General features: G+C 46.6%; 1 protein-coding gene across 1 annotated transcript in view; it reads right to left on the bottom strand.

Moving 5' to 3' along the window:
• The window catches only part of MAPKBP1 (mitogen-activated protein kinase binding protein 1), a 136,120-nt gene that overhangs the window by 46,897 nt on the left and 64,882 nt on the right, over nucleotides 1–24,341 (bottom strand). Inside the window, exons 4-9 of the mRNA XM_074997048.1 lie at nucleotides 12,934–12,996; nucleotides 11,806–11,863; nucleotides 6,065–6,235; nucleotides 3,159–3,296; nucleotides 2,213–2,395; nucleotides 803–963 (exon numbers count right to left, since the gene is read on the bottom strand). Coding sequence (XP_074853149.1) covers nucleotides 803–963; nucleotides 2,213–2,395; nucleotides 3,159–3,296; nucleotides 6,065–6,235; nucleotides 11,806–11,863; nucleotides 12,934–12,996 — 774 coding nt within the window. The remainder of the gene's footprint in view (nucleotides 1–802; nucleotides 964–2,212; nucleotides 2,396–3,158; nucleotides 3,297–6,064; nucleotides 6,236–11,805; nucleotides 11,864–12,933; nucleotides 12,997–24,341) is intronic.

The raw sequence follows: 24,341 nt of genomic DNA, 5'->3' as shown, positions 1-24,341 counted from the left end.
GAAAACTAACAAAAGGTTGCTTTTAAAGGGCCAGTGCATCGGAGTTCTCGAGCCATTACTTCCAGAATACGTAGCTTTTTAAATCTGGAGGAAATCTATTCCCTGCCCCAGTCTTGAGATATCAGCCTGCTCCCTTGGGCAGCAGACAATTCATTGTCTGAGCTGCTTATTCAGCACTCTCAAGGAGCATTTGCACACCAAGCGTAGTGAGAGGCAAGGGAAAAAATTCAGTGACTCTGTGCAGACTTGGGGATGTGAGAAGCCAACTGAGGGGCTGTGTGTGTGCTTGTTTGCATCCAGACTGCTTTCCCAGACGACCTCTGTTTCGTGGCAGTGCTGTAGGAGGGCAACAGAAGATCTTGTGTTGCTCAGGCCTCTGCAAGCAGGGAAGAAGGAAGGGCTCTCTAACTTCAGCCTCCACAGACTCATGCATAAAATAATCTACTTAGCAAGGTCCACTAAAAGGCCAACCTCTGCGCTTCAGAAAGTGACACTCCTTTTATCAGGGAGATGGTGAGGGGGCACCAGGGACAGGAGAAGGCAGAACACACAAGACAGAGAGAAGAAAGACTAGAGGGTGAGGCAGAAGGCTTCAGTGCCAGAGGACAGCTGTGGAAAGCTGCGATATAAAGCAAAACATCCCGGGAAAGCCTATGAATCTCCTTACAGTGCAGAGGGAACTCTGATGGAGGAAGATCTCTGGTGTGCAAGGCCAGGGCAGGACCACAAATCACATGTCGTCATTGCCCCTGCTCTACCCATCCAAGCTCCCCGCAGTCTCCTACCATCTCTCCCATGGTACCTGGCTTCCGTGACACTGGCAATGTCCATTCCCAAGAAGTGCGGCTTTGGCAGCGTAGTGACGAAGTGCAGGTTCAAAGGGTTAAAGATCCGCACCGTGCCATCAGCGCAGCCACAGAAGATGTAGTCGTGGTTCACAGAGATGCAGTTTGCCACTGTGGTCTGAGGAGAACACAAAATCAACCAAGAGGAGTGGGTGTCTCTCACTGTGTAAATGACAGAACATGAAGCACTCAAGACTAGCAAGAAATGAAGTGAAGTGAAATGAAGCCACACAATTTAAGGGAAAGCCTGATCTCTGGATTTCCTTGCTGAGGAAAACCCAAGCCAAGGTCTACCATGGGGTCTGCTCAGCGAAAGTCAGGAAACATCACCAAGAGCACGTACCACTTCCTAGGGCAAATTCGTGAAGCTCAACAGACCTTAGAGGGCCTGTGTGTGTGTACACCAGTGGGATCTGGCTCTGAATGTTTATTGCCTTGTACTCCTGAGGGGAGATGTCCAGCATCATTGACTGGGAAGATGCAGTCCGACTCATTCGAGTACACGAACGTGCTTCCTGGTACAGCGAGGGCCAAGGGGGGAGAAGCGGAATTTTTCTGCTCTCTGGTGAGAGATGTACAAATGGCAGAAAACGAAGGCAAAATGGAACAAGGTCAAGGCAAACGCTTCATTCTCACTTACTGTGAAGCTGTCTGTGTTCTGAGCAGGAGGGGAAAAGGCAGAGGATAGAGGAGAAAGGGAAGAAGAGAAGACAGGTTTCACTTGCGGAGGCGTTTGAAGATTTTGCCCTGGTTTGAATACCGTGGATCCGTTTGGCTTTACAGTTTGGGTTCTCGCCCTTTAACTGAATACTGAAATCTTTCCCAAGAGGCTAGTCTGGATATACCACCACAAGAGGGAGAGCTGAATCCGATTCCCATGGAGACTTCTGCTTCTAGGACCGGGAGGGGGTGGGAGAGGGCGCTGCAGCGACAGCTTACACAGCCCCTGAGGGGATGGAGTGCCACCCACACATTGCCGCTACCCCCTCCTCCCTCCCTGGTCAACTAAGGAGTGACTTTTATGGGTTCCCAAAAGGAGCCACACCCAGCCTTCCAGCAGCCATGGGGACACATCACAATGTTGAGCCTGCAGGGAGGAAACGTTTCGGGAATTAGAGCATCCCATGCACAAACCCCTTTCCCAACTGGCCTTTACACAGAGACTCTCCAGGCTCTGGTTTCCCTAGCACACACTGCTGCTCTTGCCAGGCTTCACTAGAAGCCATGAAGCAGGGGAAGTCTCCAGCACTCCTCACATGCCAGCAACTCTCCCTGCTAACACCACCTTGTGGCCTGGGATGTCCTCGCTGCTCCCTCCCCCATGTCAGTGGGCACTGATGTACACAGGAAGCAGACCCATGACTCACCCTCAGCTCTACCCACTTGTCCAGCAGCCTCTTCTCATTGAATTCACAGAGGAGGCCAGAGGAGGTGATGCAGAAAGTGCTGTCGGCTTTTTTACCCCTTCCGCAGGCCACGTCCGTGAAGAAGTTGTTCCTCAGTTCCCCCAGCAAACCAGAGCGCCCTAGCAAGGGGACTGTGGCATTCACCTATCAGAAGAAATAACCTGTCAGAGAGAGGGAGCACCCCACACTGGAGAGCTGTGAGCAGCCTGAAGAGATGGGCACGTAAAATGCATCGCAAGCATCAACAGCAGCAAAATAAACGAGACAGAGCCATTGGCGGACCCGGGCCAGTTAACCCACTCACAGGAATCTTGGGGATAGTGATGGCTGGGTCTTGCCTGATGACCTAAACCTGCACTGACGTAACAGTGCCATGGAAGATTTGTGGTGCGAAGCGTGAATGGCTATCCCTGAGTGAGTGCACCTTTGCAACGCAGACAGGCACGTAGGGATTCGGCCTCCCAAAAGCAGCAGCGGAAGCCATGACGTGATTCTTTGAAACATGCCCTTTAATACTTCCAGTCACGCACATCCAAATTAAAGAACCCTCAGTCCCTGCAGTGTGATGGGCCCAGAGATCATGACCACATCTACAAAGAGCATCGCCAGGAAGAAGTAGACATGCTGTTGAGTACCACCAATGCCAGGCACAGCAGAACCAATGCACTGGCACAGGGGAAACCTGGGTTTGGGTGCCTGACACAACAGGCACTGGAAAATGGCATGTTGAATGCTGCGTTTGAGAGTCAAAGACCGTCAGCCCCTTCGTGTATGAAATCAGAGATCAATTCTGCCCCAGGTGCTTCTGTTCCCCACAGCCTGTGGCGCAAGCTTATACCATTATAGAAGCCAAGGAGGCCCTTGCTCACTGCTTCTTCTTGATACCCCTTCTGTCCCCAGCTCTCACCTTGGACGTTTTGCTGTCATCCAGGTACCAGAACTTGATGTGGCGGTTGCCAGCTGTGACGAAGTAACTGCAGTCCTCTGAAAACGACACTGCTGTCACTTTGCTGGACACCTTGTTGGCCGCCACCACAATGTTTTTCTGGAAAGACAGTGGTTTCAATAGCTCGAGTCTCTTATTCAACAGCCTTAGCATAAAAAGGCTCATTTCAGCTACCAGTATTATGCCTGGCAGGCACAGATTCAATCTTTCCGAACACAGGATGGGAGGATGAACCACTACTTCCACTCAACCTTCCACCACTAGGAGTTGTCTCAACAACAGGGCAGTTCGGGGGGGCCACAGCAGGCCCCGAGCTCTGGAGAACCCTGCAGCAGCTGCCTCAATTGTCCGATAGACAGGACCCACAGCAACCTGTGGAACTACATGGGGGACCTGACATGGGGCAGCAGAAGGGGCACTCACCACAGCAGCCCAAGTGAGCCAGCAGCCTTCACCACACCCTACCACCCTCTCCCAACTCGCTGCACTCTGCTTCACCATGGTGGCAAGAAGCAGATGTCCTGGCCCACCCTACTGCCCTGAGCGATGCAGGACTCAGGAGTGGAGAGGGAAGCAAGCTGGGGCCAAGGCACATGCTTCCCACCACTGCAGTGACTGCAGGGGGCCTGATCCCAGCTACCACCCCATGCCCCTTCAGGTCATCCTCCAGGTCATATCGCTCAAGGCAGGGAGCTTCAGGGAAAGGGTGCAAGAGGGGTTGGGTCGGGGGGAGGTAGACCTGTGGCAGGGAGGGAGTTGTCCACCCCTTGAGGGACTGTTCTGTCCACTACTTATAGTGCTGCAGAACTTTGGACATCACCCTTTTACATGCATTCCTGCTGCTACATTGTTTTAGCCATATAATGGTTCTCAGGTCACTTGTGCCTACAGTAACAAGGTCATCTGCACCTTGGCTATTTCATAACCACAGGGCATTCAGAACAACAAATACTTCCCTTTCGAAACACTGAAAGTACATTCAGGCCAGCACTGGCTGAAGGTCTTCCAGTATCCAGGCAGCCAGGGGGTACAGTGCTCAAGATGGGCTACAGGCATTTTCCACAGGGAAATACCACAGCTCTCTCCACCTGAGGAGTGGAAATGGAAGTCACAGGGCAAAAAGAGAGGGAACACGCTGCTTCTGCCCAGCCCTAATGAAAAAGACAGAGCACCTACATCTACTGTGATTCTGCCCTTTGTGCTGAGGGAAGAAGGCAATGGAACGGATTGTTTTCTGGACATAATGGTTAGAGTGCAGGGGGGTTTTTCCTCCATCAGCCTGGGGGAAGGTTATTCCATGGATTAGAAGCAGAGGGGGGATTCAAAGATCTTGCCTTTCTCCTGCCCCCTTTTGGGTTTAATTTCTTGGTCTACTTCCTGCAGTATTCAGTGATCAGCCCAACACTCACACTGATCAATGGTTTAATTCCACTTTCCTCTCTCAGAAAGCCACGAGTCCCACTTTCCCCTTCCTCCCATTAGCAGCACTTTACACTAGCCTGCCCTTGGCTCAGGAGCCATGTCACTGCAGAGGCCTTAGAGGAGGTACAGGGGAGCGGGCAAGGCAAGACTCTGGGCCTGGGAGTGCTGCTGGGAGCAAACTTAGGGGCCCTATGCACAGCTTCCCCACCAAGTAAGCAAACAGGAAATGCTGCTGTCCTCAGCATCAGGGTAGTTCCTGTGGCCCCTCTCCATTAGGAACTAGTGGGTGCTTCCTTCAGACAAAAGTTAGTCGCTTCAGCTTGAATTCACACCTAGGTCATTCTCTTCACAGGGATAACAGTGGGAGAGCAGAGACAATTAAAAACTTGTTTGTTGAGGTACAGCAAGGGTTTTTTTTAATTAAATCCCAGCCTTACACTACAATACATTCATCTTCAAATCACTATTTTTGTGCACCTCACTGAGAAGAGCTTGAAGACTAAACACTGGGTTTCAGCGACCACTAGGACATCAGTGTTTTAATATTACATTACTTGCCTACAAGAAAAAGAAGCAGGTCATACACTAGCTGATATAGGAGAAGATCATGAAAAGACAGAATCTGAACTGTAGAGTGAGAAAGGTGATGAAGTGGTTCATAATATTTCCAGGGAACATGGACCTGCAGCTGAAAATTATGAGATCAACTGATATGGCTATAAAAATGTAAGAGAGGACTGGTTACCTGCAGAGGTGGAGAAAGCTAACTCAAACTTGTGTGATTGCCTGCTTCTCTAACTAACACGGAGGTCCGCCAAGCAGAAACTATTTATCACCATTATAAAATATTTTACAGTGCAATTCACACCGTGCTTTATAGAAGATAAGGCATGGATTGTACTCCAACATAACATTGCCCCTCAAGAACTATTACAGCCACAGTCAGTCAATCACCTCCATACAGCTACACTCACAGTACTTTTTAATCTAAGCACGTACATATCACTGCATCCAACAGTTTATGGTTTTTCCATCTCAAACTAAACAAAAGCAAATTGTTCACCAGCATCTGTAACACAGATCTCAAAACTGAGGTAAAACAGATTCCTAGTTTCTGAGAGTTCCCACTCCTCCCTCCACAACCCTATTTTGAATTGGTTGCCAGCAGTTCTCTGGAATTTAAAAAAAACAAAGTATGACAAAAATTTAACAGTCTTCCAACTGGCCAGGAAGAGGTCACGTACTTTTGGGAACAATCTTGCACTGTCTCCTTGAGAATGGACTAGATGATATTATAGATCTCTTCCATCTCCAACTTCCTGATTTCGTGAACATCAAAAGGAGCCCAGTGTGAAGGAGTGAGAACCAGGTTTATTCCTGGACCATGTCTGGCCTTGCACAATGGGGTTTTTCCTGCCATTAATCTGATCTTCTTGCACACTTACCTTCCATGACCACACGTTGACAATCATGTCGTGCTGGTACCCCACTGAGACAATGTACTTGGAGCTGGGGGAGAATGCCACGCAGGCCACGCCATACTTGTGTTCTTGGAGTTCCGCCACCTGATTCCGCTCAGCCACATCCCACACGCGAACGGCTGGCATGTGCCCGCTCTGAAGGGTGAGTCAGAGACAGAGGGCAGTGATAAGGCTAGCTGTGATGGGTTCACATACACAAACATCCCCACACATTTTCCCAAGCACACACAACCTGGAAGTCAGTCAATCTTGGACTAGATCACAGCTCAACCTTTAGGCCTTCTATGGCTGTTCACAGCAGAAGTCCCCAGTTCAATGAATTAGCGCATTTACATAGGTGACTGAAAGGGACAATAATAAAATAAAACCCGAAACAAGACAGTGGATCAGTGTCTTTCACACATATCTCTGTTCTCTGTAATGGAAACCAGTAACTCATGGGTGGCAGAGGTCCCAATGGCCAGGTGTTCACACCACAAAAACATGACACTTGCCACACTCATCACAATTTCTTTGGGGAGGATCACGGGAAATTAGCAATCTTCTCTTTCCCAAAGGTAGTCACTCCACATTAGATGTGAAGTGCAGACATAGGGCACTGTCTGGAGGGGATGCTCTTCTCTTCTTGCTGCACTTGTTCTGTGGATAAACAGTCACTACGGATGTCAACGCAGCACCTTTTGCCAGCACTAAATCTTTGTGAAAAACCACTTATTTAGTTAAGTATTTAAAAGGGAAATACAAGGTACAAGACAGGCAGAGATCCCTGCCAACTACATGACTAACAGGCAAAGCCTACTCAACAGCTTCCTGGAGATTTCACATGGAAGCCTGTCAAAAAGTGGCCTGCAAGATAAGGTCTCCATGGCAACAAGGCAAAATGGTATCTTTTCCAGTCAGGGTAAAACAAGTCGCTTGCTCACGTGAAAGGGCGACATGCTTGACAGAAAAGTCAAAGCCTCAGAAACATGAGCAGAATGCACTTAACTGTCTTGCTCTGCAGCTTTACCTCGGGTGCGACTGGGCTGGAAAAGTGCAGTGGTCAGATTTTAATTTACTCAGCTCAAGTTTTCACGCCGATAGAGTTCTAGCCTCAAGGTTACAGTCATGGGGGTACAAAAGTCAATACAGCTACTCTGCAAAGCACTCGCACTAGTTAAGAAACCAACCTCTAGATCCTCAGCCACCAGAGACTTGAACAAATTGAATACACTTTACATAATTGAATAGATGCTACCAGCCATGAGCTCTATCAACTCCCATGACACACACAATTTAGTCCTATATGGAAAGCCTCCATTTCCTCAGCATTTGACACACTCAGACCAGAGGTAACACATACAGAGGGATGAGGGTCAGCCTCCATGGTCTCTCTCAAAACAATCCAGCCTTGCACCAATTTAGCATCACTAAGCAGAATCAGTACACTTTGAGAGAGTCAAGACTTCAAGCTGAACACTCTTTCAGTCACCTAACACCAGTCTACACTTAGCACAGAATGTCAGGGGCAGTACTAGGGGTAAGACCAAGTGCTGCCACCAGCAGGGGGCACTACAGGAAAAGAAACAAAACTAATACTTTTGAGAAGCCACAAATGGCTGTAGAACTGGACACAAAAAAGGCAAATTATATGCTGCAGAACAACTCATGAAATGAAAAGGTGTCATTTTTGTTCAGTTCTCCTGTTCTTCAGCAAAAAAAGTTTTTGATTAGGAAGTTGTGTGCTGTGCCGGGGGAAAATAGCCTTTAATTTTTTTAATTCTGACCTTCTACACCTCAATGATGGGGAAGTGGTGGAGAGAAAGTGGTATTTTCCTCACCAAAATTTAAAAATAAAAACTAAAATCTGAATTTTCATTGAAAAATGAAACGTCAACCAATACAAAAAACTCTTTTGCTCAAAAAAAACAACCCACAAAGAATTTTCAGCCAGCTCTACTCTGTGGGTATAACTTGTTAAGTGTCTTTTACAGTGACAAGTATCAGAGGAGTAGCCGAGTTAGTCTGTATCTAACAGATATTTTGGAGCGGTGTTGGTCACTCTGTCCTTCCATGATATTCCAAGGATGCGCCTGAGGCAGCGCAAGTGGAAGACGTTCAGCCTCTTTTCCTGGCGGGCATACAGGGTCCAAGTCTCGCTGCCATAAAGGAGGGTGCTGAGGATGCAGACTCTGTAGACTTGCATTTGGTGTGAGTGTACAGCTTGTTGTTATTCCACACACTGTTGCTGAGTCTGGACAGAGTTGGAGCTGCTCTTCTGATCCTCCTATTTAGCTCAGTGTCCAACGACAGGGTGTCAGTGATGGTGGACCTGAGGTAAACGAAGTCATGGACGACCTCTAACGTATAGTTGTCAATGCTGATTGATGGGGATTCAGCAACATCCTGACCGAGTACATTTGTCTTCTTTAGGCTGATGGTAAGCCCAAAGTCCTTGCACGCTTTGGAGAACTGATCCAGCAGTTTTTGAAGCTGGTCTTCTGTGTGAGACACTACAGCAGCAGCATCTGCGAACAGCACGTCTCTGATGAGGACTTCCTGCACCCTAGACTTAGCTTTCAGCCTTGCAAGGTTAAACAGTTTCCCATCAGATCTTGTGTGCAGCAAGATGCCCTCTGTTGAAGATCCAAAGGCATGCTTCAGGAGGAATGCGAAGAAGATCCCGAACAACGTCGGAGCAAGCACACATCCTTGTTTGACGCCACTCCCGATTCTGAAAGCATCCGATAATGCACTGTCATATTGGATAGTTCCTCTCATGTCTTCGTGGAACGACTGGATCATCTTGAGTAACTGTGGAGGACAGCCTATCTTGTGGAGCAGTTTGAACAGACCATCCCTACTGACCAAGTCAAAGGCCTTGGTCAGGTCGATGAAGGCTATGTTGAGTGGCTTCCTCTGCTCCCTGCACTTCTCCTGCAGCTGCCTTAGAGAGAAGACCATGTCAACGGTAGACCTCTCTGCGCGGAATCCTTGAGCAAGCTGGAATCCCAACCATGCACACCCTCCTCAGGCAGCGTGGGCTCCACTGGCTTGGCCACATCCACAGGATGAATGATGGAAGGATTCCAAAAGACATCCTGTATGGTGAGCTAGCCTCTGGCAAAAGACCTCCCGGACACCCCCAGTTGCGCTACAAAGATGTCTGCAAGAGAGACCTCAGAGAGGCAGACATCGAGCTGGACAACTGGGAAGAACTAGCAGACGACTGCAGCAGATGGAGGCAGGGGTTACACAAGGGCCTTCAGAAGGGCGAGATGAGGATCAGACAGCTCGCAGAGGAGAAGCGAGCGCACAGAAAGCACACTAAGGACTTGCCAGACACCCACCACATCTGCAAGAGATGCAGCAAGGACTGTCACTCTCGTGTGGGTCTTCATAGTCACAACAGACGCTGTAAATGAAGTCTTCAATTGAAACTTTAAAGGGCGCGATCCATAGTCTATGCAGACTGAAGGATGCCTACTATTTTGGAGCATAAGCTTTGGTGGGGGCAAAGACCCACTTCGTCAGATGGATGCATATGTTAGTCTATGAGGTGCCACACGACTCTGTGTGTGTGTGTGTGTGTGTGTGTGTGTGTGTGTGTGTGTGTGTGTGTGTGTGTGTGTGTGTGTGTGTGTGTGTGTGTGTGTGTGTGTGTTTTAAATGGGTCCTTCTTTGTGTCGGGTCTATAAAGAGAGAAGAAGCCTATTGAAGCACAACTAACAGGCTTACTTCACCAGATGGGGAGAAGAGAGAGGAGAAAAGAAAAAGCAAGTCCTCTAGCACCTTAAAGACTAACAATATTAGTTATTAGGTGATGAGCCTTCATGAGACAGACCTACTTTTTCAGATCTGGAGAATAATGGATAACAGAGGGAAAAGAAAGAAAGAAAAACTCAACAAATCAGCTAGATGAGGGTGGGGGCAGAAAAAAAAAAACTCTGCAAGTGTCTGTTGAGTTAAGTGGGATGCCTGCCATAACTGCAAATATCAAAAAGTGGGAAAACTGTCCTTGCAATGCATAAGATAATTGAGATCTTTCTTGAGTCCATGGCGATAGGTATCAAACTTGAACATAAATTCCAATTCAGATGTCCACCTTTGTAATCTGGGGTTAAAAACCTCTGAAAGACGCACATCATTAAGTCTTCCATGGTGTGTCCTGCCAAATTGAAATGCTCGCTTACTTGTTTATGTGTATTCATATTCCTAATGTCTGACTTGTATCCATTCATTCTTTTGTGAAGTGATTTGTCCAACATACATGGCAGAGGGGCATTGCTAGCACATGATGGCATATATTACATTAGTGGAAGTGCAGGAATATGAGCCCTTGATCATGTGACTGACGTGGTTAGGTCCAGTGATGGTATTTCTAGTGTAACTATGTGGACAGACCTCTCTAAGACTATTCACTGGATTGGTCAATACACTGGGGATTGAATCAGGGACATCCCAAGCTAAACGTACGATCTTGAGCCAGAAAAATTACAGCTGAGCTTGTAACAGACTTGTACTTAGAGGGGTAGGTAGGTGGAAAAGGAAAGGAAAGGAAAGGAAAGAAAAGGAAAGATTTTTCAGGGCCACCTAAAACAGCAAACATTTGATTTTCTCATTGAAGTGAAAAAACAGGGAGGAAAAAATCATTTTGACTAAAAATATTTAATTGAAGCTGAAATGAAATATTTCATAAAAGGGTGTTTTACTTGTTATAGGTTTCTTAAATTAACTCTAGATAAATTTCAAAACCAATTGTCATTTTGAAGCAAAGAATCATGTTATGACTTTTTTCAGAGAGTTTTCTCCTCTTTTTTGCTCTGAAACTATTAGCTAGATTTGACTCATCCCTTCACATTTCAGCAAATAAAAACAGTTTGACAAAAGAATTTTGCCCAGTCCTACTCATATCCTCCAAGAACTGGGCACAAGTGAAGGACCAATGACGCACACATATTCACCAGCAAATTACAACACACTGGAATTGGATGACAAGTACTCATTAGAAGAGAGATGACAGTAAGCTGAACATGATCAAAAAGGGGTTGGGGTGGCATCTGTGTGTTTTTCTAGAATCTAACAACTGCAAACTCATTACACGTACGGTATGCATCTTGCACTTCTAACGCAGCCACAGCCACCATTGCTCTTCTTAAAACACCTGTTGTGAACCACAAAGCATAAACTACCAAACCCGGGGCACTGGCCACTTTAGCACTGCTCATGAAGCTTCCATTCTCCACCACATTGTCACAGTCGTGGCTCACTCGCGGATATCCTAAGGGATGCAACCCTAAATTAAATTCAGCCACTGGAAACTTCCAGGCCCCATCCCTTCCTGACTCCTTCTCCTATGTTCCTAGGTGTTGCAGTTCCAAATACCCTCGGCTAATCCCCATCCTGTCTCCAGCACAAGGAATCTCTCCCAGGAGATTTAATTGCCCTGATCTGTGCAGAGGGAATATTTAGAAAACCCTCTTAACAGGAGCTTAAGGAGACAACCAGTAATGAGTTCGTCTGAAGCTAAGATGCATCACAGTGTGGGAGAGCCAAAACCATGTTTTCTCACATAGGCAGTGCAGTGGCACAGTTAGAATCTCTCTTTGGACACCCTGTGGGCAAAAAAACCTGCCAAGGAGGATACAGGATTTAATGAAACCGAGGCATGTCTCTCTCACACACTTCTTCCCAGCCTGCACACCCATCCCTGTTTCAGCACTTACCTCTCCAGTAACCAAGTACTTTCCATCAGGGGAGAAAGCAAGAGCTGTAATTGTCTTCCTAAAAGAGAGAAACAGACAGGAGAACCCTGAAGCCGTGCCTGTATTGGATTTCAGTTCAGTCTGTCATGAGTGAGGAGGGCGAGCAGATCTCTAAATTGTCAATACAGCCTCAATATAAGGGGCTTCGTCTTATATAGGATCCTGCTTCCCTCCACCCCACTTGGATGTTTTAGACTTGCTATCTGGTTGCCCTCGGATGGGAGGGTGGGGATGACCGAGAAGTGGCCCACAGCACACATCATAACTTGACAATGGTTTTGTTTCCCCATGAGTTGATCACTTGGCTTCCTTGCAGCTCAAACCCTTTCAGCATGTCTGCAGCACAAAAAGGTTTCCACAGCTGCAGGCTTGTGGTGCCCTGCCACCTGCCTGGCAACTAGAGAACCAGCTGTCCGTCAGTCCTACTCCCAACTAAGGGCTTGTCTGGACTTCTGCCAAGACTGACCCCATCAGGGTCTATCTTCCAGAGTTCAGATTTGCCGGTCTGATAAAGATGCATAAAGTCAATCCATCTGGTGTTGACAGCTGGCCTCTGTACTCCTTCCTATCACGGGGAGTAAGGGAAGTTAAAACAGGAGAAACGCCCACATCAACCTCCCTTAATGAAGGCAGTCAACAGTCAATTTCCAATACGTCCATTCTAGCTGCGCAATTGGGGTAGCTAGAACTGCATATCTGAAAATTGACTTTCAGGTCTAATATAAGCCTGGCCTAAGGCTACAGACTTGGGGAGCCGGGGGGAGGAAATCGAGTAATTCTAGCCCCACCGAATTCAAGTAAAACATTCTCCATGGGCATGTAGTATTTATGAGCTTTTCCCTAACAACCACTGCTACAATTTTCCCTACTAGGGTTAAATTAGCAGGCAACATCTCCCCACAGCCAGTCATCCCAGGCCAGTCACTCTTGCTGGGGGAGTTTAGGACACCAGTCCCCATCTCTTCCTTAGCTCTGGGCACCACTCTCCCCAGCAAATCTTGTAGGTCGCTGGAGCCAGAAAGGGGACTCCAAATTCACCTCCCAAGTAATACAAGGCCGGTTGCCTGCGTGTCTTGCACTTTCACTCACCTGGAGCTGTTTAGAATATGATGTTGCTTATTTTTCCTAGGGTTGAAAAGCACGACAACACACCTAGAAGGAGAGAACAAAAGACAGAAAAGTTGACAGAACAGCCTCTTGGTATCATGACGTGCTCCGTAGCCTCATCCTTGGCAGAAGAGCGAAGGACAGCCTGGCACGCCTGCCCCACCCCTGCCCAGCCAGCTGGAAAAGGCAAAGAGAGGCTGGGGAATAATCACAAATCATTCTGATGTGGAGTGCCATAAACAATCACCTTTCCAGAGGCTGAAAGAGGAAAAAAAGGGTGAGAGTTAGGAAAGTCTATGCAACAGCCCTATGGTTCTGTCCCTTCCCGCCAGATATAGGAGGGCTCTTCATTCTGGGTACCAAATCAGGATGTCTAGACCCTAGTGGGTAGATAGAAGATAATTCCTGTCTGGCTCATGCTGCCTGAGTGGTATGCTTCTTGTCTGTAAGTACTGACAGGAGAGAAAAGGCTGCAATTTGGGCTAAGAGGTCATTAGTCAGTCAGAAAACAAGAGGCACAGAGCAAAAGCCCACCTACTTTGAAGATAAATTAAAACAATAAATAGCTTCCTCTGGGGCTATTGAGAAACCAGCCAGCAGGAAATACTCCAGAAACAGACGGTGGTGAGCATCTCCCTGGGTAATCAACATAATCATCACCACCACTATCTTAAGGTCCACCAGTCTGGAATAGCAAGAACGGGGAGACCCCCTCCCTCTAAGATTACTGACAAAATTAGGACTCTCACCCTTAGCGGGCCACGACGACTGCTCCCACACAAGTCTGGGTATATTCCAGGGTACAGTCTCCCCATTTTTGTCCAGCCCGCCCCCTGCAACCTTCTACCAGTGAAAAGCCAGGGATCATTTTCAACACTGGACAGAACAGAACACATCTCTGCCCGGTCCTCATCACATAACACAAGAGGAAAGGACCCAACCCTATGAAAACTCAGCTTCTGAGAAGTGAAAGGCCTGCAGCTGCCCAGGAAAGAGTCGAATACAACTCAAGACTTGGCAGGGCAGCTCCCGGTAACCCCATTTCTCTCTTACCTCTAGGAAATCCCCTCACATAGGGTTGCAATATGGGGGGAGGAGACATTTCAGGTGTTGCAGGGACTCACTGGAGCTGGAAGTATCACTGGAGATATCTTTTGTTTCAAGGGCAGGAGCGACGCTGACTTCTGACCAGGGCTCCCTGTAAGATGAGTGCTTGGGCAGCTGCTTAGGAGAGATTCAATGCTTCCCAACTGATGGGTGGCAGGTCCAGAGCCCTATGCTTGGTTTGTGCTGGTGGTGCACACTCACACGCACCCCAGTGCATGTGGAAAAAAGTTTATTCAGCACTTTAAATGGAAAAAAAATAGGTAACATGGCTTCTGACATAGAAATACATAGCTCCTACCTTCTCCTGGCAAAAAGCATAAAAGGGGACAGTGAAAGGAGGAGGAAATGGTTGAGGAAAGCTGGCACCCTCTATAATGGCTAGGTATGACCATGCTTCCTCCCCAGTACAAGAGGATGCATCACAGCACCCTCCTCCACACAACATGCAGGGAACACCTCAAAAGCTTAACCAGTTTTGCAGTGTTGCTCCTTAGCTGGGTTGCACCCTGCAGCTCCCTCCCTCCACTGATGTGCCATTTTGAGGCTAGGCAGTACGTGCCTCTTAGATTGAGAAAGGCCCTGTCTATACTACGGATTTCAGACTGGCTTAGATACACGTGGGCAAATCACAACTTGTACACTACGTGTAACAGAAGTTTGCACCAGCACGTGACAAGTCATCAACGTCAGTCACGGGAGGAAATTCCTGGGGTAGATAAACGCTTACAAACTGTAATAAGGGAGTATGGTACCACATCCCGAAGAGGCCTTGTGGTTTCATTACAGCACCTGCTCGCTCTACAAATGCCACCAAAAGGTCTCATCCCAATGGAGAAGGCAAAAGTTCTCAAGCACGAGCTTTTAGACAGAACTAATTGAGACTCATCACACTCATGAGGCTCAGGAAATAACTTTACAAGTGTGTCCCTTCAATCTGTTCTCTCATTTACCTCAGCAGCAGTCAGGGATCCCCTGCCTCAAGTTCAGCACCGGTCGGATAAGCCTGCAAGCCACAACATATCTCCAGGCATTGGCACGTCATAACAAACTCTCACCTGACCCATGCTGTGCCTCTCCCTTGGTCTGACAGGGTTGCTCGCCAGGAGCCATATAAGTTATGAAATAGAACAGACTCCACAGAGAGGTACAGACACTTGAACACCTCAGGCCCATAGCCACTGCCTGACACTGTCACACTCTGTTAACATCACTGCTTCATACCAGACACCGCCACAGCTCACTGAAACTTTAACCTCCAACTCACCAGCTTGCAAAACATCCACTTCCTTCCCTAGGACCAGCGTTAAGTTTCCACCCTGTGTTTTCTCCAGACATAGCCTGTGTGACTGCCAAATGTTTGAAGCCATGCCCAGGTAAAATACATCTGCTGTACTGAACATCCAGACATGCACCATCATTCACTGGTCTGTTACTGGCACAGTTCTAATGGTCCAGATAACCTGGTCAGCCAGCAGGGCAAGTATGTTAAGCAATTAAGAGTAAAAAGCACCGAAGGTTCTAATTTAGCCTGACCAGTCACACCACTTTCAGGTCTGATGTACTCTACTTCACTTCTCCAGGTTTCATGTAAAGAGGTAAGTGGTCTGGAACCCATTTGCAAGTCAAGGGAGGATAAGGCCCTGAAATCATGACCTATAAAATAGTATATTAGCAAATGGAAAAATCTACCTAATCCACAGCTTTCAGCCAATCAGAAACACAAAGAGAAATCCCTCCACATGAAGCAAGGTAGGCCTCATGGACTAAAGTCCTCCCTTGTGCAACTCAGAAGATGATACGCAGGAGAACTTTGGCCCATTAAGTTTCAGAAAACAGCATGAAGAATTGAGAACAGACCCAATATCCAGGTAGAATTGCTTCTGTCCAAGGTTTTTTTTGTTTATTTTGTTTCATTTTTAAAATGTTAAGTTCCTGTGTTATTTCATGACTAAGGACATTTGCATTAAAAACAGGACCTTTGGATATATTCATACTTCAACCACTGCAGTGTCCATAGAGCTTCAGTGTAGACACTGCCTACACCAATAGGAAGGGTTCTCCTGCTTGCACACATAATCCATTTACCCGAGACATGGTAGCTGGTTTGATGGAAAACAGCAATTTGAACACCAGGGATTAGGTCGGCATAGCTATGCCTCTAAACTACATGCTTTCTTCATGCTCCTGAAAGGCATAGGTATGCCAAAGTATGATCCTGATACAGACCAGCCCTTTGTGTCATTTTCTCTAAGAAACCATTAAAATTAAAAGACGTGTGAAAACATGCCAAGAACTTCAAACTAAGCAGGCAAATCAATAAACAAAGCATTTCTGAGAATGGATCAGCAAATGAGTAGGATCCTAGCTTTTGCTGCTACTCTTAACCTAAGCAACTGAGCCTGTAGTTACTTACAAACAAACTTCAGACCTCCAGAGTTGGCTGTCCCCAGTGATTCTCTCTGCAGAACTTCCTGTCATTCCTTCTAGATCTCTTCCTTCATCAAAGAAGCTAAAACTTCTGTGCTGAGACTACTGAATCCCACCACTGTGCCAACCTGCTAGTCAGCCAATTTTTCTCCTGACAGTCACACAAGGTTTTAAACACCAGTCATACCCAGCATTTTAAAAAAATAACTCTTAAGCATATCCATCAAAATATATGAACACGTACCCCCTTCACCTCACACATACACAACTTCCAGTTAACATGGAACAAGACATATCCTGTGGCTACACTGCCATGGGGAATGAATTTCACAGATGTAGGCCATGGCAGTCTTCTTACATCATAAAAACTCCACCCAAATTTTAGGTTGTTTTAAAGAACAGAACTGTAATTTACAAATGAGATGCCGTTAATTATATGGCAGCATTGCATACTACAAACACAAGCCTGGGAGCCAGAAACGCCTCAGTTCTAAGCTGGTTCTCATTTTGAATCGCTCTGCAGCTTTAGGAATGTCTCATTTCCCCTCTGTGCTAGATTGCTGCATCATTTCAAAGGGTGGAAGTCAGAGTTGTTCTTTTAACTTGCACTAGCAAAGCTTAAAAGCTAACTATGGCCACATTTGCTCTCCTGGTTTCTGCTACTCAGCTCAGTCTGCCTCCACATCATAATCCCTCCAACCAGCCCCAGCCACATAGGATGAGCAGCCGTCCCATTCTGAGCAGCACAGCCCTGTATTTTGGGCACCACCCTGGTGTCCTGATATATTTTGCCGAAGGGGCTAATTGTCCTATATTCTACTTTTTTACTAGAACAGGTGGGTGCCACCTGACTTTCCCCGGTTGGCGAGGGGGGGGGCGGGGGAGGGGGAGCCAGGAGCTTCTCTGGCAGGGTGGCAGGCTAGTTCCCGGGGCCCCTATTAATGGGGCAGCCACGAACCGCAGCTGCCCCCTTGCAGCTCCCCAGCAAGGTGGCAGCCCCCACAGGGCAACCACCACCTGAATCCCAAGTAGGGTGACTATCCATCCTGTTTTGGCCAGGACAGCATCGTTCCCGTGTCCCATATTTGGCCGAGGGAGATATGGTCACCCCACAGCCATAAGACTGGCTGCCCCGGGGGGGTTGGTGGGAGGGGGGCCAGCTGAGTACCAGCTCCTTCTCTCCCTGTCCACTCAAAAAAAAGGCACTGCCTCCAATCCTTGGAGTGTTCTGTGTTACAGTTTTGCTGAGGTCCATGGCCAATGGTGTTTGAAACAGCTTCCCAAAGCAGGGTTTATGGAGAGCCTATAACGTATTCTGTGACTATGCAATTGCTCAAATCAATATAGGAAAATGAAAGCTGCTATATCGGAACAGATCATTGGTTTACCTAGTCCATTATCTTGTTTCTAACCCTTATAAGATTACATGGTCATCATGAATCCTGAGATGTATCAGTCAGGTTTGCCCTAATGAATTTTACTCTGTCAAGCTTTATTCAGGGGTGTGCAAAGTGCGGGGGCAGGCCCTTGGAGTGCATGAAATTTTGTAAGCAGGGGCACAGCACAAATGCCTGGTCGGTCTCAGGCACCTCCATCTCATTAAAACGTGGAAATGTTACTGGTTTTATGTATGTGTATTCACATTTATATACCACCAATAAAGTTTTTACAGTCTAGATTTAGCTTCTTACACACACCAAAAAAGGTTTGTTTTTGTTTTTAAATATGAACACAAAATGTCCATCAGTTTAGATTACATTAGACAGGCTAAGAAGCCTACTAACTGGGGGGCTAAAAACGAGGTCCAACATAAAAAGTTTGCTCACCCCTGCTATATGAACATTGCTTTTTAGTATTAAATGAGCAGATTTACATGGTATTGTTTGGATTCTTAACTCAATTAAGTTTGTTTTGGAAAACAAAAGGAAAATGAACACGCTTATTTAAATGAATGTTTTTCAGAAATACAGTGTAATTTTTAAGAAATTTAATTTTTATTCTGGATTCCTTAAAAGAAAAGCATTGCTAAAATGTGTTTAATTTTTTAATACATTTTAAATGGAAATTCCATCAAGTGCATTTTTTTCCTTCAACCCTCTAAAAATCTTATAATTCACTGAGTTTTAAGAGGAGGGCAACAGTCAATTTGGTTTACAGTAACATTTTCTTCTAGTTTTCAAACCTAGGCATTGATTTAGCTGTGCCAAAACAGAGCACTACTCCAATTTCTCCATTTTACCTCTCTTCTGTAAGGTTTACTGAGAAGTAATCCTAGTCCAGGTTCAGCCTATTTTTCTGGCTCATCTTGGTTCAGTCTCTTTCAACATTCACTCGTCAATTTTGAGGTTGAACTTGCTTTGGTGATTCATAAAGCCATGCAGAAAAGAGACAGAAGCCATCCCATTCCAGTTACATCCCGTTTTCATGGCACAATCAAACCCAAACCACAACCAAACTTGCTTTAAGTTATAATAAAAGGAAGCTGTATACCAAATGTGGTGGTCCAATATCTTACCGTTTTGGAGGAGTTCTTGATCAAATAGACAAACTCGAAAATAAATTATCAAATACACAGAAGGAGCCATCTAGCCTTCTACATGTTTAGTTTTTGTAAGCTTCTAGTTCTTCAGTGTCTTGCTATCAGTGGGTAGGGAAAATAGTGTTGATATTTTCACTCTTCATACCAAACACTATTGAGTCAAATCCATCAAAGCACCACTTTTTCTAGTGCCTACAGCAGTTTCTGCAGAAAGTAAGCCTTGAAAATCATTAAAAAAATATATATATATTTTCTCATGAAGACTTTCTACGTGTGTCCCAATGAGAGCTGTCAAATACAGACAAAACAGACAACAGATCTAAAAAAGGCTTGCATTGTTTCCATGCAATGGAGAACTTTTGTGTCTGATGAGAGTTTAAAAGGTCAACATTATTAACTAGTTCGCTGCTGCTGTTTTAGCAGATGTGTCCAGCTATTCTGGGATTGTGGGCAGAGCTTACGCAGATTAACTGCATCATTTCTTCTTCCCACTTTGAACACTGTTTTGATGTCAAAGCCCTCAATTAAACTATCCACTGCTGAGTGGCAGTAGTACTGATACCTAAGTGGTGTCCCAGCTAATCAGGTATCAAGCTCTTTTGCATGTTGGTTCCTACAGAACTGATTTTACTTCTAGGGCTATGGTCCCACACGCTTGACCCTGCATTAAATCATTCTAGTGGCAACATGTAATCATGGACTCTGGCTGCAGACAAAAAAAAGAAATCAGAAGGTGGCTTTGGAATCTATGGTGTACACACTAAAGTCTAATGTTCCTTTGTGAAGCACTTGGAGATCTTCAGACAAAAGGTGTTATCTAGGTGCCTTGTTTTGTTTAGTTCCGAGGGAGCCCACACATAAGGTAGTAATTGGTTCAATCTTAATGCACAGGGGGCAGTGACACATCTCCATTGCTTCCAGACCCTCTTGGAAGCCTCTTGTAGAGGAGTTGAACTGCCTCCAACAGAGATGGCAGGGGGCCACTTTGGAGTAGCGAGTGTGTAAGTAGGAGAGGCTGAGACAGTTTGTCTCCAGCATGCTGTCAGAAAACTCTACAGGCCTTTTTGCACTGTGCACACTCCACATGTGCTGGGGATCAGCGCAACGAGGGCTATCACGAAACCTCCAGAGAAGAAACAGGCAGCTCTGGCAAAGGGGAAAAAACAGAGGCTGTTTCCCCAGGCTAAATTTAGGAGAGGAATGGAAAGGAACCAGACATCAATATCTCATTTACACACAGCATCTGACTCACTCAGTCACCAGCACTTCCCCTTCTAGCCCCCAAACACACCACCTTCCGTACACACACACACATTCTTCATACTCTCATCCTACCAGTCCCGCTGCTTGTTCTTCTTCCCGCCAAATCCCAGTCTCCCTCAGCACTTCACTTTCCTGCTCATTATCTTCACATCTGTTCCCCAGATCCATCCGTCTAGTCTCTGCTACCTCTTCCCCCAAACCCCCTCCCACCAATTCTTCCCCAGGAAGCTGCTAATAACAACAACAAAAAGCAGATTTCTGCAAGAAGTCATTTCTTCCACCCCCCCTGCTTGCACATCCCCACCTTCCTTAGGAGGCCTGAAAAGATTAAGAAAATTATGGAATCTCTATCCAAAGCAATTCATCAACTCTGCTTTGCTTCAGCTCACAGATGACTAGAGGGAAAACTCATGGGACAAATTCCTTCCTCCCAATCTGGGCTGTAAACTGAAGTTGCAGAGAAGAAAAGCAAGCTCTATTCAGACACCTTTCAAACCGTGGCTCGTGCTGGCTTCTCCACCCACCCATCTCCTGCATGAGCCAGTGAAGGGAACAAGTCACCCCGTCAGCTTCTCCCCATTCACTTCCACGACTTCGTGCTCATTCACTCCTCCTAAGATCACTCCCATCTTCCCCCAGCCCAACAAAATATAATAGTTTCCTAATTCTTAAAAACACATCCCGAAGCCTTGATGAGAACCAAATCTCTCCCACCCTGTACTATGTCTTAGGGGAAATCTTGATCAGATGATGATGGTGTCAGTAAAAGCTGGTGATAATTTTCCACGTGGCAACATTCCCTGCCAACAAGTTTCTTTAGTTCACGGCCAACACTGTGCACGGGTTAGCTGTGATGGGACATGTCAGTGGGGAGGATATGAATGCATATCACACGCAAAATACCTATTAATCTATGTCAATGAAATAGGTCTGGAAGGGAAGGGCAGATTTATGGACAGATTAAGACATGGGAGTCGTAACATGAGCACAAGGCAACCTGCAGCTCATTGCATCATACTAGGGGCTAAGGAGATTTGCTGGAGGAGAATACCACAAGGATGGCTGCACCACAGAAGGGCTAGGGTTAAATTCATGCTGGCCACTTCAGAGAGACCAAAACAGATTAGCAGGAAACGACAGCTAAATAAGAAGGCTGGCTCAAAACAAAAAGGGATTAATTGTATTTTAAAAATTGCTAGGCTCACGAATTGGAGATGACATGTTGTTAAGCTCAAGCATTGTGTGATCTAGGGCACAAGGCTCCCAGGGGGAACGTATTGTCTTAAAAGCCTGGACAGCACACCAAATGTGCAGGGCAAAAAGCCAGGGAACCTCATAATGCAGACCCTGCTCCATCTTTGCCAAATCTTCTGGCTGTCTCTCTCAACCTGCCAGCATCTCAGCCTTGTCTGGACTGAGCTTCAGGCAGATAGCTAACCTGCCCCTTCCACCAACCCCGCCACCTCTGTGCTCCCATCTGTCTCAGATGCAGGCCTCAGGCAACTGAGGTAAAGATCTTGAGCTGGGAGTCTTCAGCACAACGAAAGCACCAAAGCCCAAACTCTCCCACTAACTCTAAGCAGCTCCTTCGACACATTGGCAGGAGGAGAAACCAAGATGGAAAGCTGTAGAACGCCAAATAGGGACACCACTGGGGAAGAGGAACAACTGCCCCACAGCTGGCTTTGAGAACGCTTCAGGAAGAGCCCTGCTGCCACAGAGCAGTGCCATCCACTCTTGCTCCAGTCAGCTGGCCCGCAGACCACTCTTCATAACCAAGCAGAGAAAAAGCAGAAGATAGATTTAAAATAACTCATTTACCCACCACTCCCTCTACCTGGAAAGGGAAAATTCAGACAACAGCCATTTTTGGCCCCAACACTTTGGGTCCATCAGGCAGGAGGATTTTAGTTAGAAGGTCACTACAGATGGCTGTGAGATACATCCAACTGGAGGTGGCAGGCGCACCATTCTCCAGCATCCTGACCAAGCAATGTGTGAACAGAGGCAGAAGATGTTCCCAGTGAGTGACACCACTTTTTAAACGTCCATAAAAGTGATCTCTCTTTCTAGAAGCAGCCCTGGGAACCCCCTTTCTTTCTCCCTTGGGCTCCTCAGATGACCGCCCCTCCAGCCTTGCTATGCCCACAGCCCTTCTCTCACCAGCACTAGCACAACAAAAAGCTGCTCAGCAGTGCTTCTGGAGTCAATGGGAGAAGCAAGCTGGCTGAAAAGGGAAAGGAAGGAAAAAAAGCACACTTTGTAAGGGGATGGCAGAGCACAGCTGACTTACTGGCTTCTCAGGGATAATCCCTGCAAAGCTAATGGTTGTCTCTCCCCTTCCCACCCTCCCTGCCTCTGCATAAACTCACCCCCTCCCAACTCCATAAGCTCAGCCATTTCCAATATGGGGTAATGGAGGAATCTACTGTTTGCACACGCATACCCCATCGGTGAAACGTTCCTTGTTTTGCTGCCTCTCCCCAGTTTAGGAAGGGCAAAAGGAAAAGAAACTGCTCCCTTTTTCCTCAATGGCCAGGTGACTTGAGACAAATTCGAGGCACCATGCAATAAAACAAATGTTCCCTTCTAAAAAGCCAAGGCCTAGAAAAACGAAAGCAGCCTGGGTGTTCCTGTAACGTTCAGGCAGACTGAAAGCTATGCTCCCTTTTGAGGTGACCATCGACATTACTAGTACCCCACTACTGGAGGGCTTTAAACAGGTATGTAATGTAAATAGTTAGCTACAGGTAAAGCTCCAGATGGTGTTAAGAATATGTAGCATAGTGTCTGAGATTTGCAGGCCTAATAAACCTCCTCTTTGTGTACTGCAGATGGCTTGTACTGGCAACTCTCAGCAGTCCCTAATGAAATGCATCCCTCAGAGGCTCTCTCTAAGTCAGGCCAGCCATGCATCTGACCTCAGGGCCACAACCAGGTGGAACTGGTAATAGATGTTCAGACGTGAGAGAGCCTCCCTTCCACTCTTATAATTAAAAACGCTGTCATGGTAACGGAGCTATACGGCAATAACACCAAGTGGTTTTGAGAGTTTCATTATGTCTAGAGCAGCCAAGGAGGGGGAGGGGGAAGTTATAACTATAACGTCAGTCACTTTGCCTGGATTTGGTGTTACACATATGAAACAACACTTCAAACTGCCTAGCTGTGAAAACCTCTAAGAGGATGAAGTGGAGACAGAGGCCACACCAGCGATCACACTCTCCACATCCACCACAAACATTGCAGAGTCAGACAGAACAGGTGGCCAGTGAAAAATCTGAGAAAGCAGAGGTAGCCTCCCAAGACTTAAAGGCCAGAGCTAAGTTATTGCCTGGTCCTGGGACACACAAGCACAGAAAAAGAAAATTAAGAAAATACTGAGATTCCACATTTTTCACAGAACAAATGCAGAAAAGAAGTCAAATCTAGACACATGAAAGGGCCCTTCTCCTGTACTCATCCAGCATGAGCCTAGGGAGAGGAAGGCTTTCTAGCAGAGCTCCAAGATAGGGTAGGCAGGGCACCTTCTTCAAAAGGCAAGGGCTCCAGGCTGGGATTGTAAGCAATATGCAGTGACGTGAACCAGAAAGAGTAGAGAGGAAAAGAGACAGGAGCTTAGTGAAAGCACTGAAATTGAAGCCAGGTTAGCAGCTGAGAATCATCACAATTCACATCACGCTGAAAACTTTATACACAAAGTTTTCAACATGGAAAACCATCTGGTTTTAATTGTAATGGCTCGACACTGCCTCCTCACTTTGATCTGAATGCCTCCACCAGGGTATGTCTCACACCAACACCCACCCTTTTTCTCTTCAGAAGCCACCCCGCCGTTTGTTCTCCCCGTCCTAGTCCCCCATCTCCTCCAGACTACCACCTATGGAATGACATGATTCCCGGTGGAGCTTGAAAATACCCCTCCTCTGAAAGCACTGCCTGCTCCCCCAGAATCCAGCAACACGTACTCTTCAAATAGCCATGTGCCCTGTGGAACCACTGAATTACACAAAGCAGCCCCAGAGACCGTCAAATGTTAAAGAGTTACCTAATC

Source organism: Carettochelys insculpta, chromosome 6 (assembly GCF_033958435.1).
Source record: "Carettochelys insculpta isolate YL-2023 chromosome 6, ASM3395843v1, whole genome shotgun sequence".
Classification (NCBI taxonomy): domain Eukaryota; kingdom Metazoa; phylum Chordata; order Testudines; family Carettochelyidae; genus Carettochelys; species Carettochelys insculpta.
The sequence above is the reverse complement of the archived record's forward strand: the minus strand, read 5'-3'. Positions and strand labels throughout refer to the sequence as shown.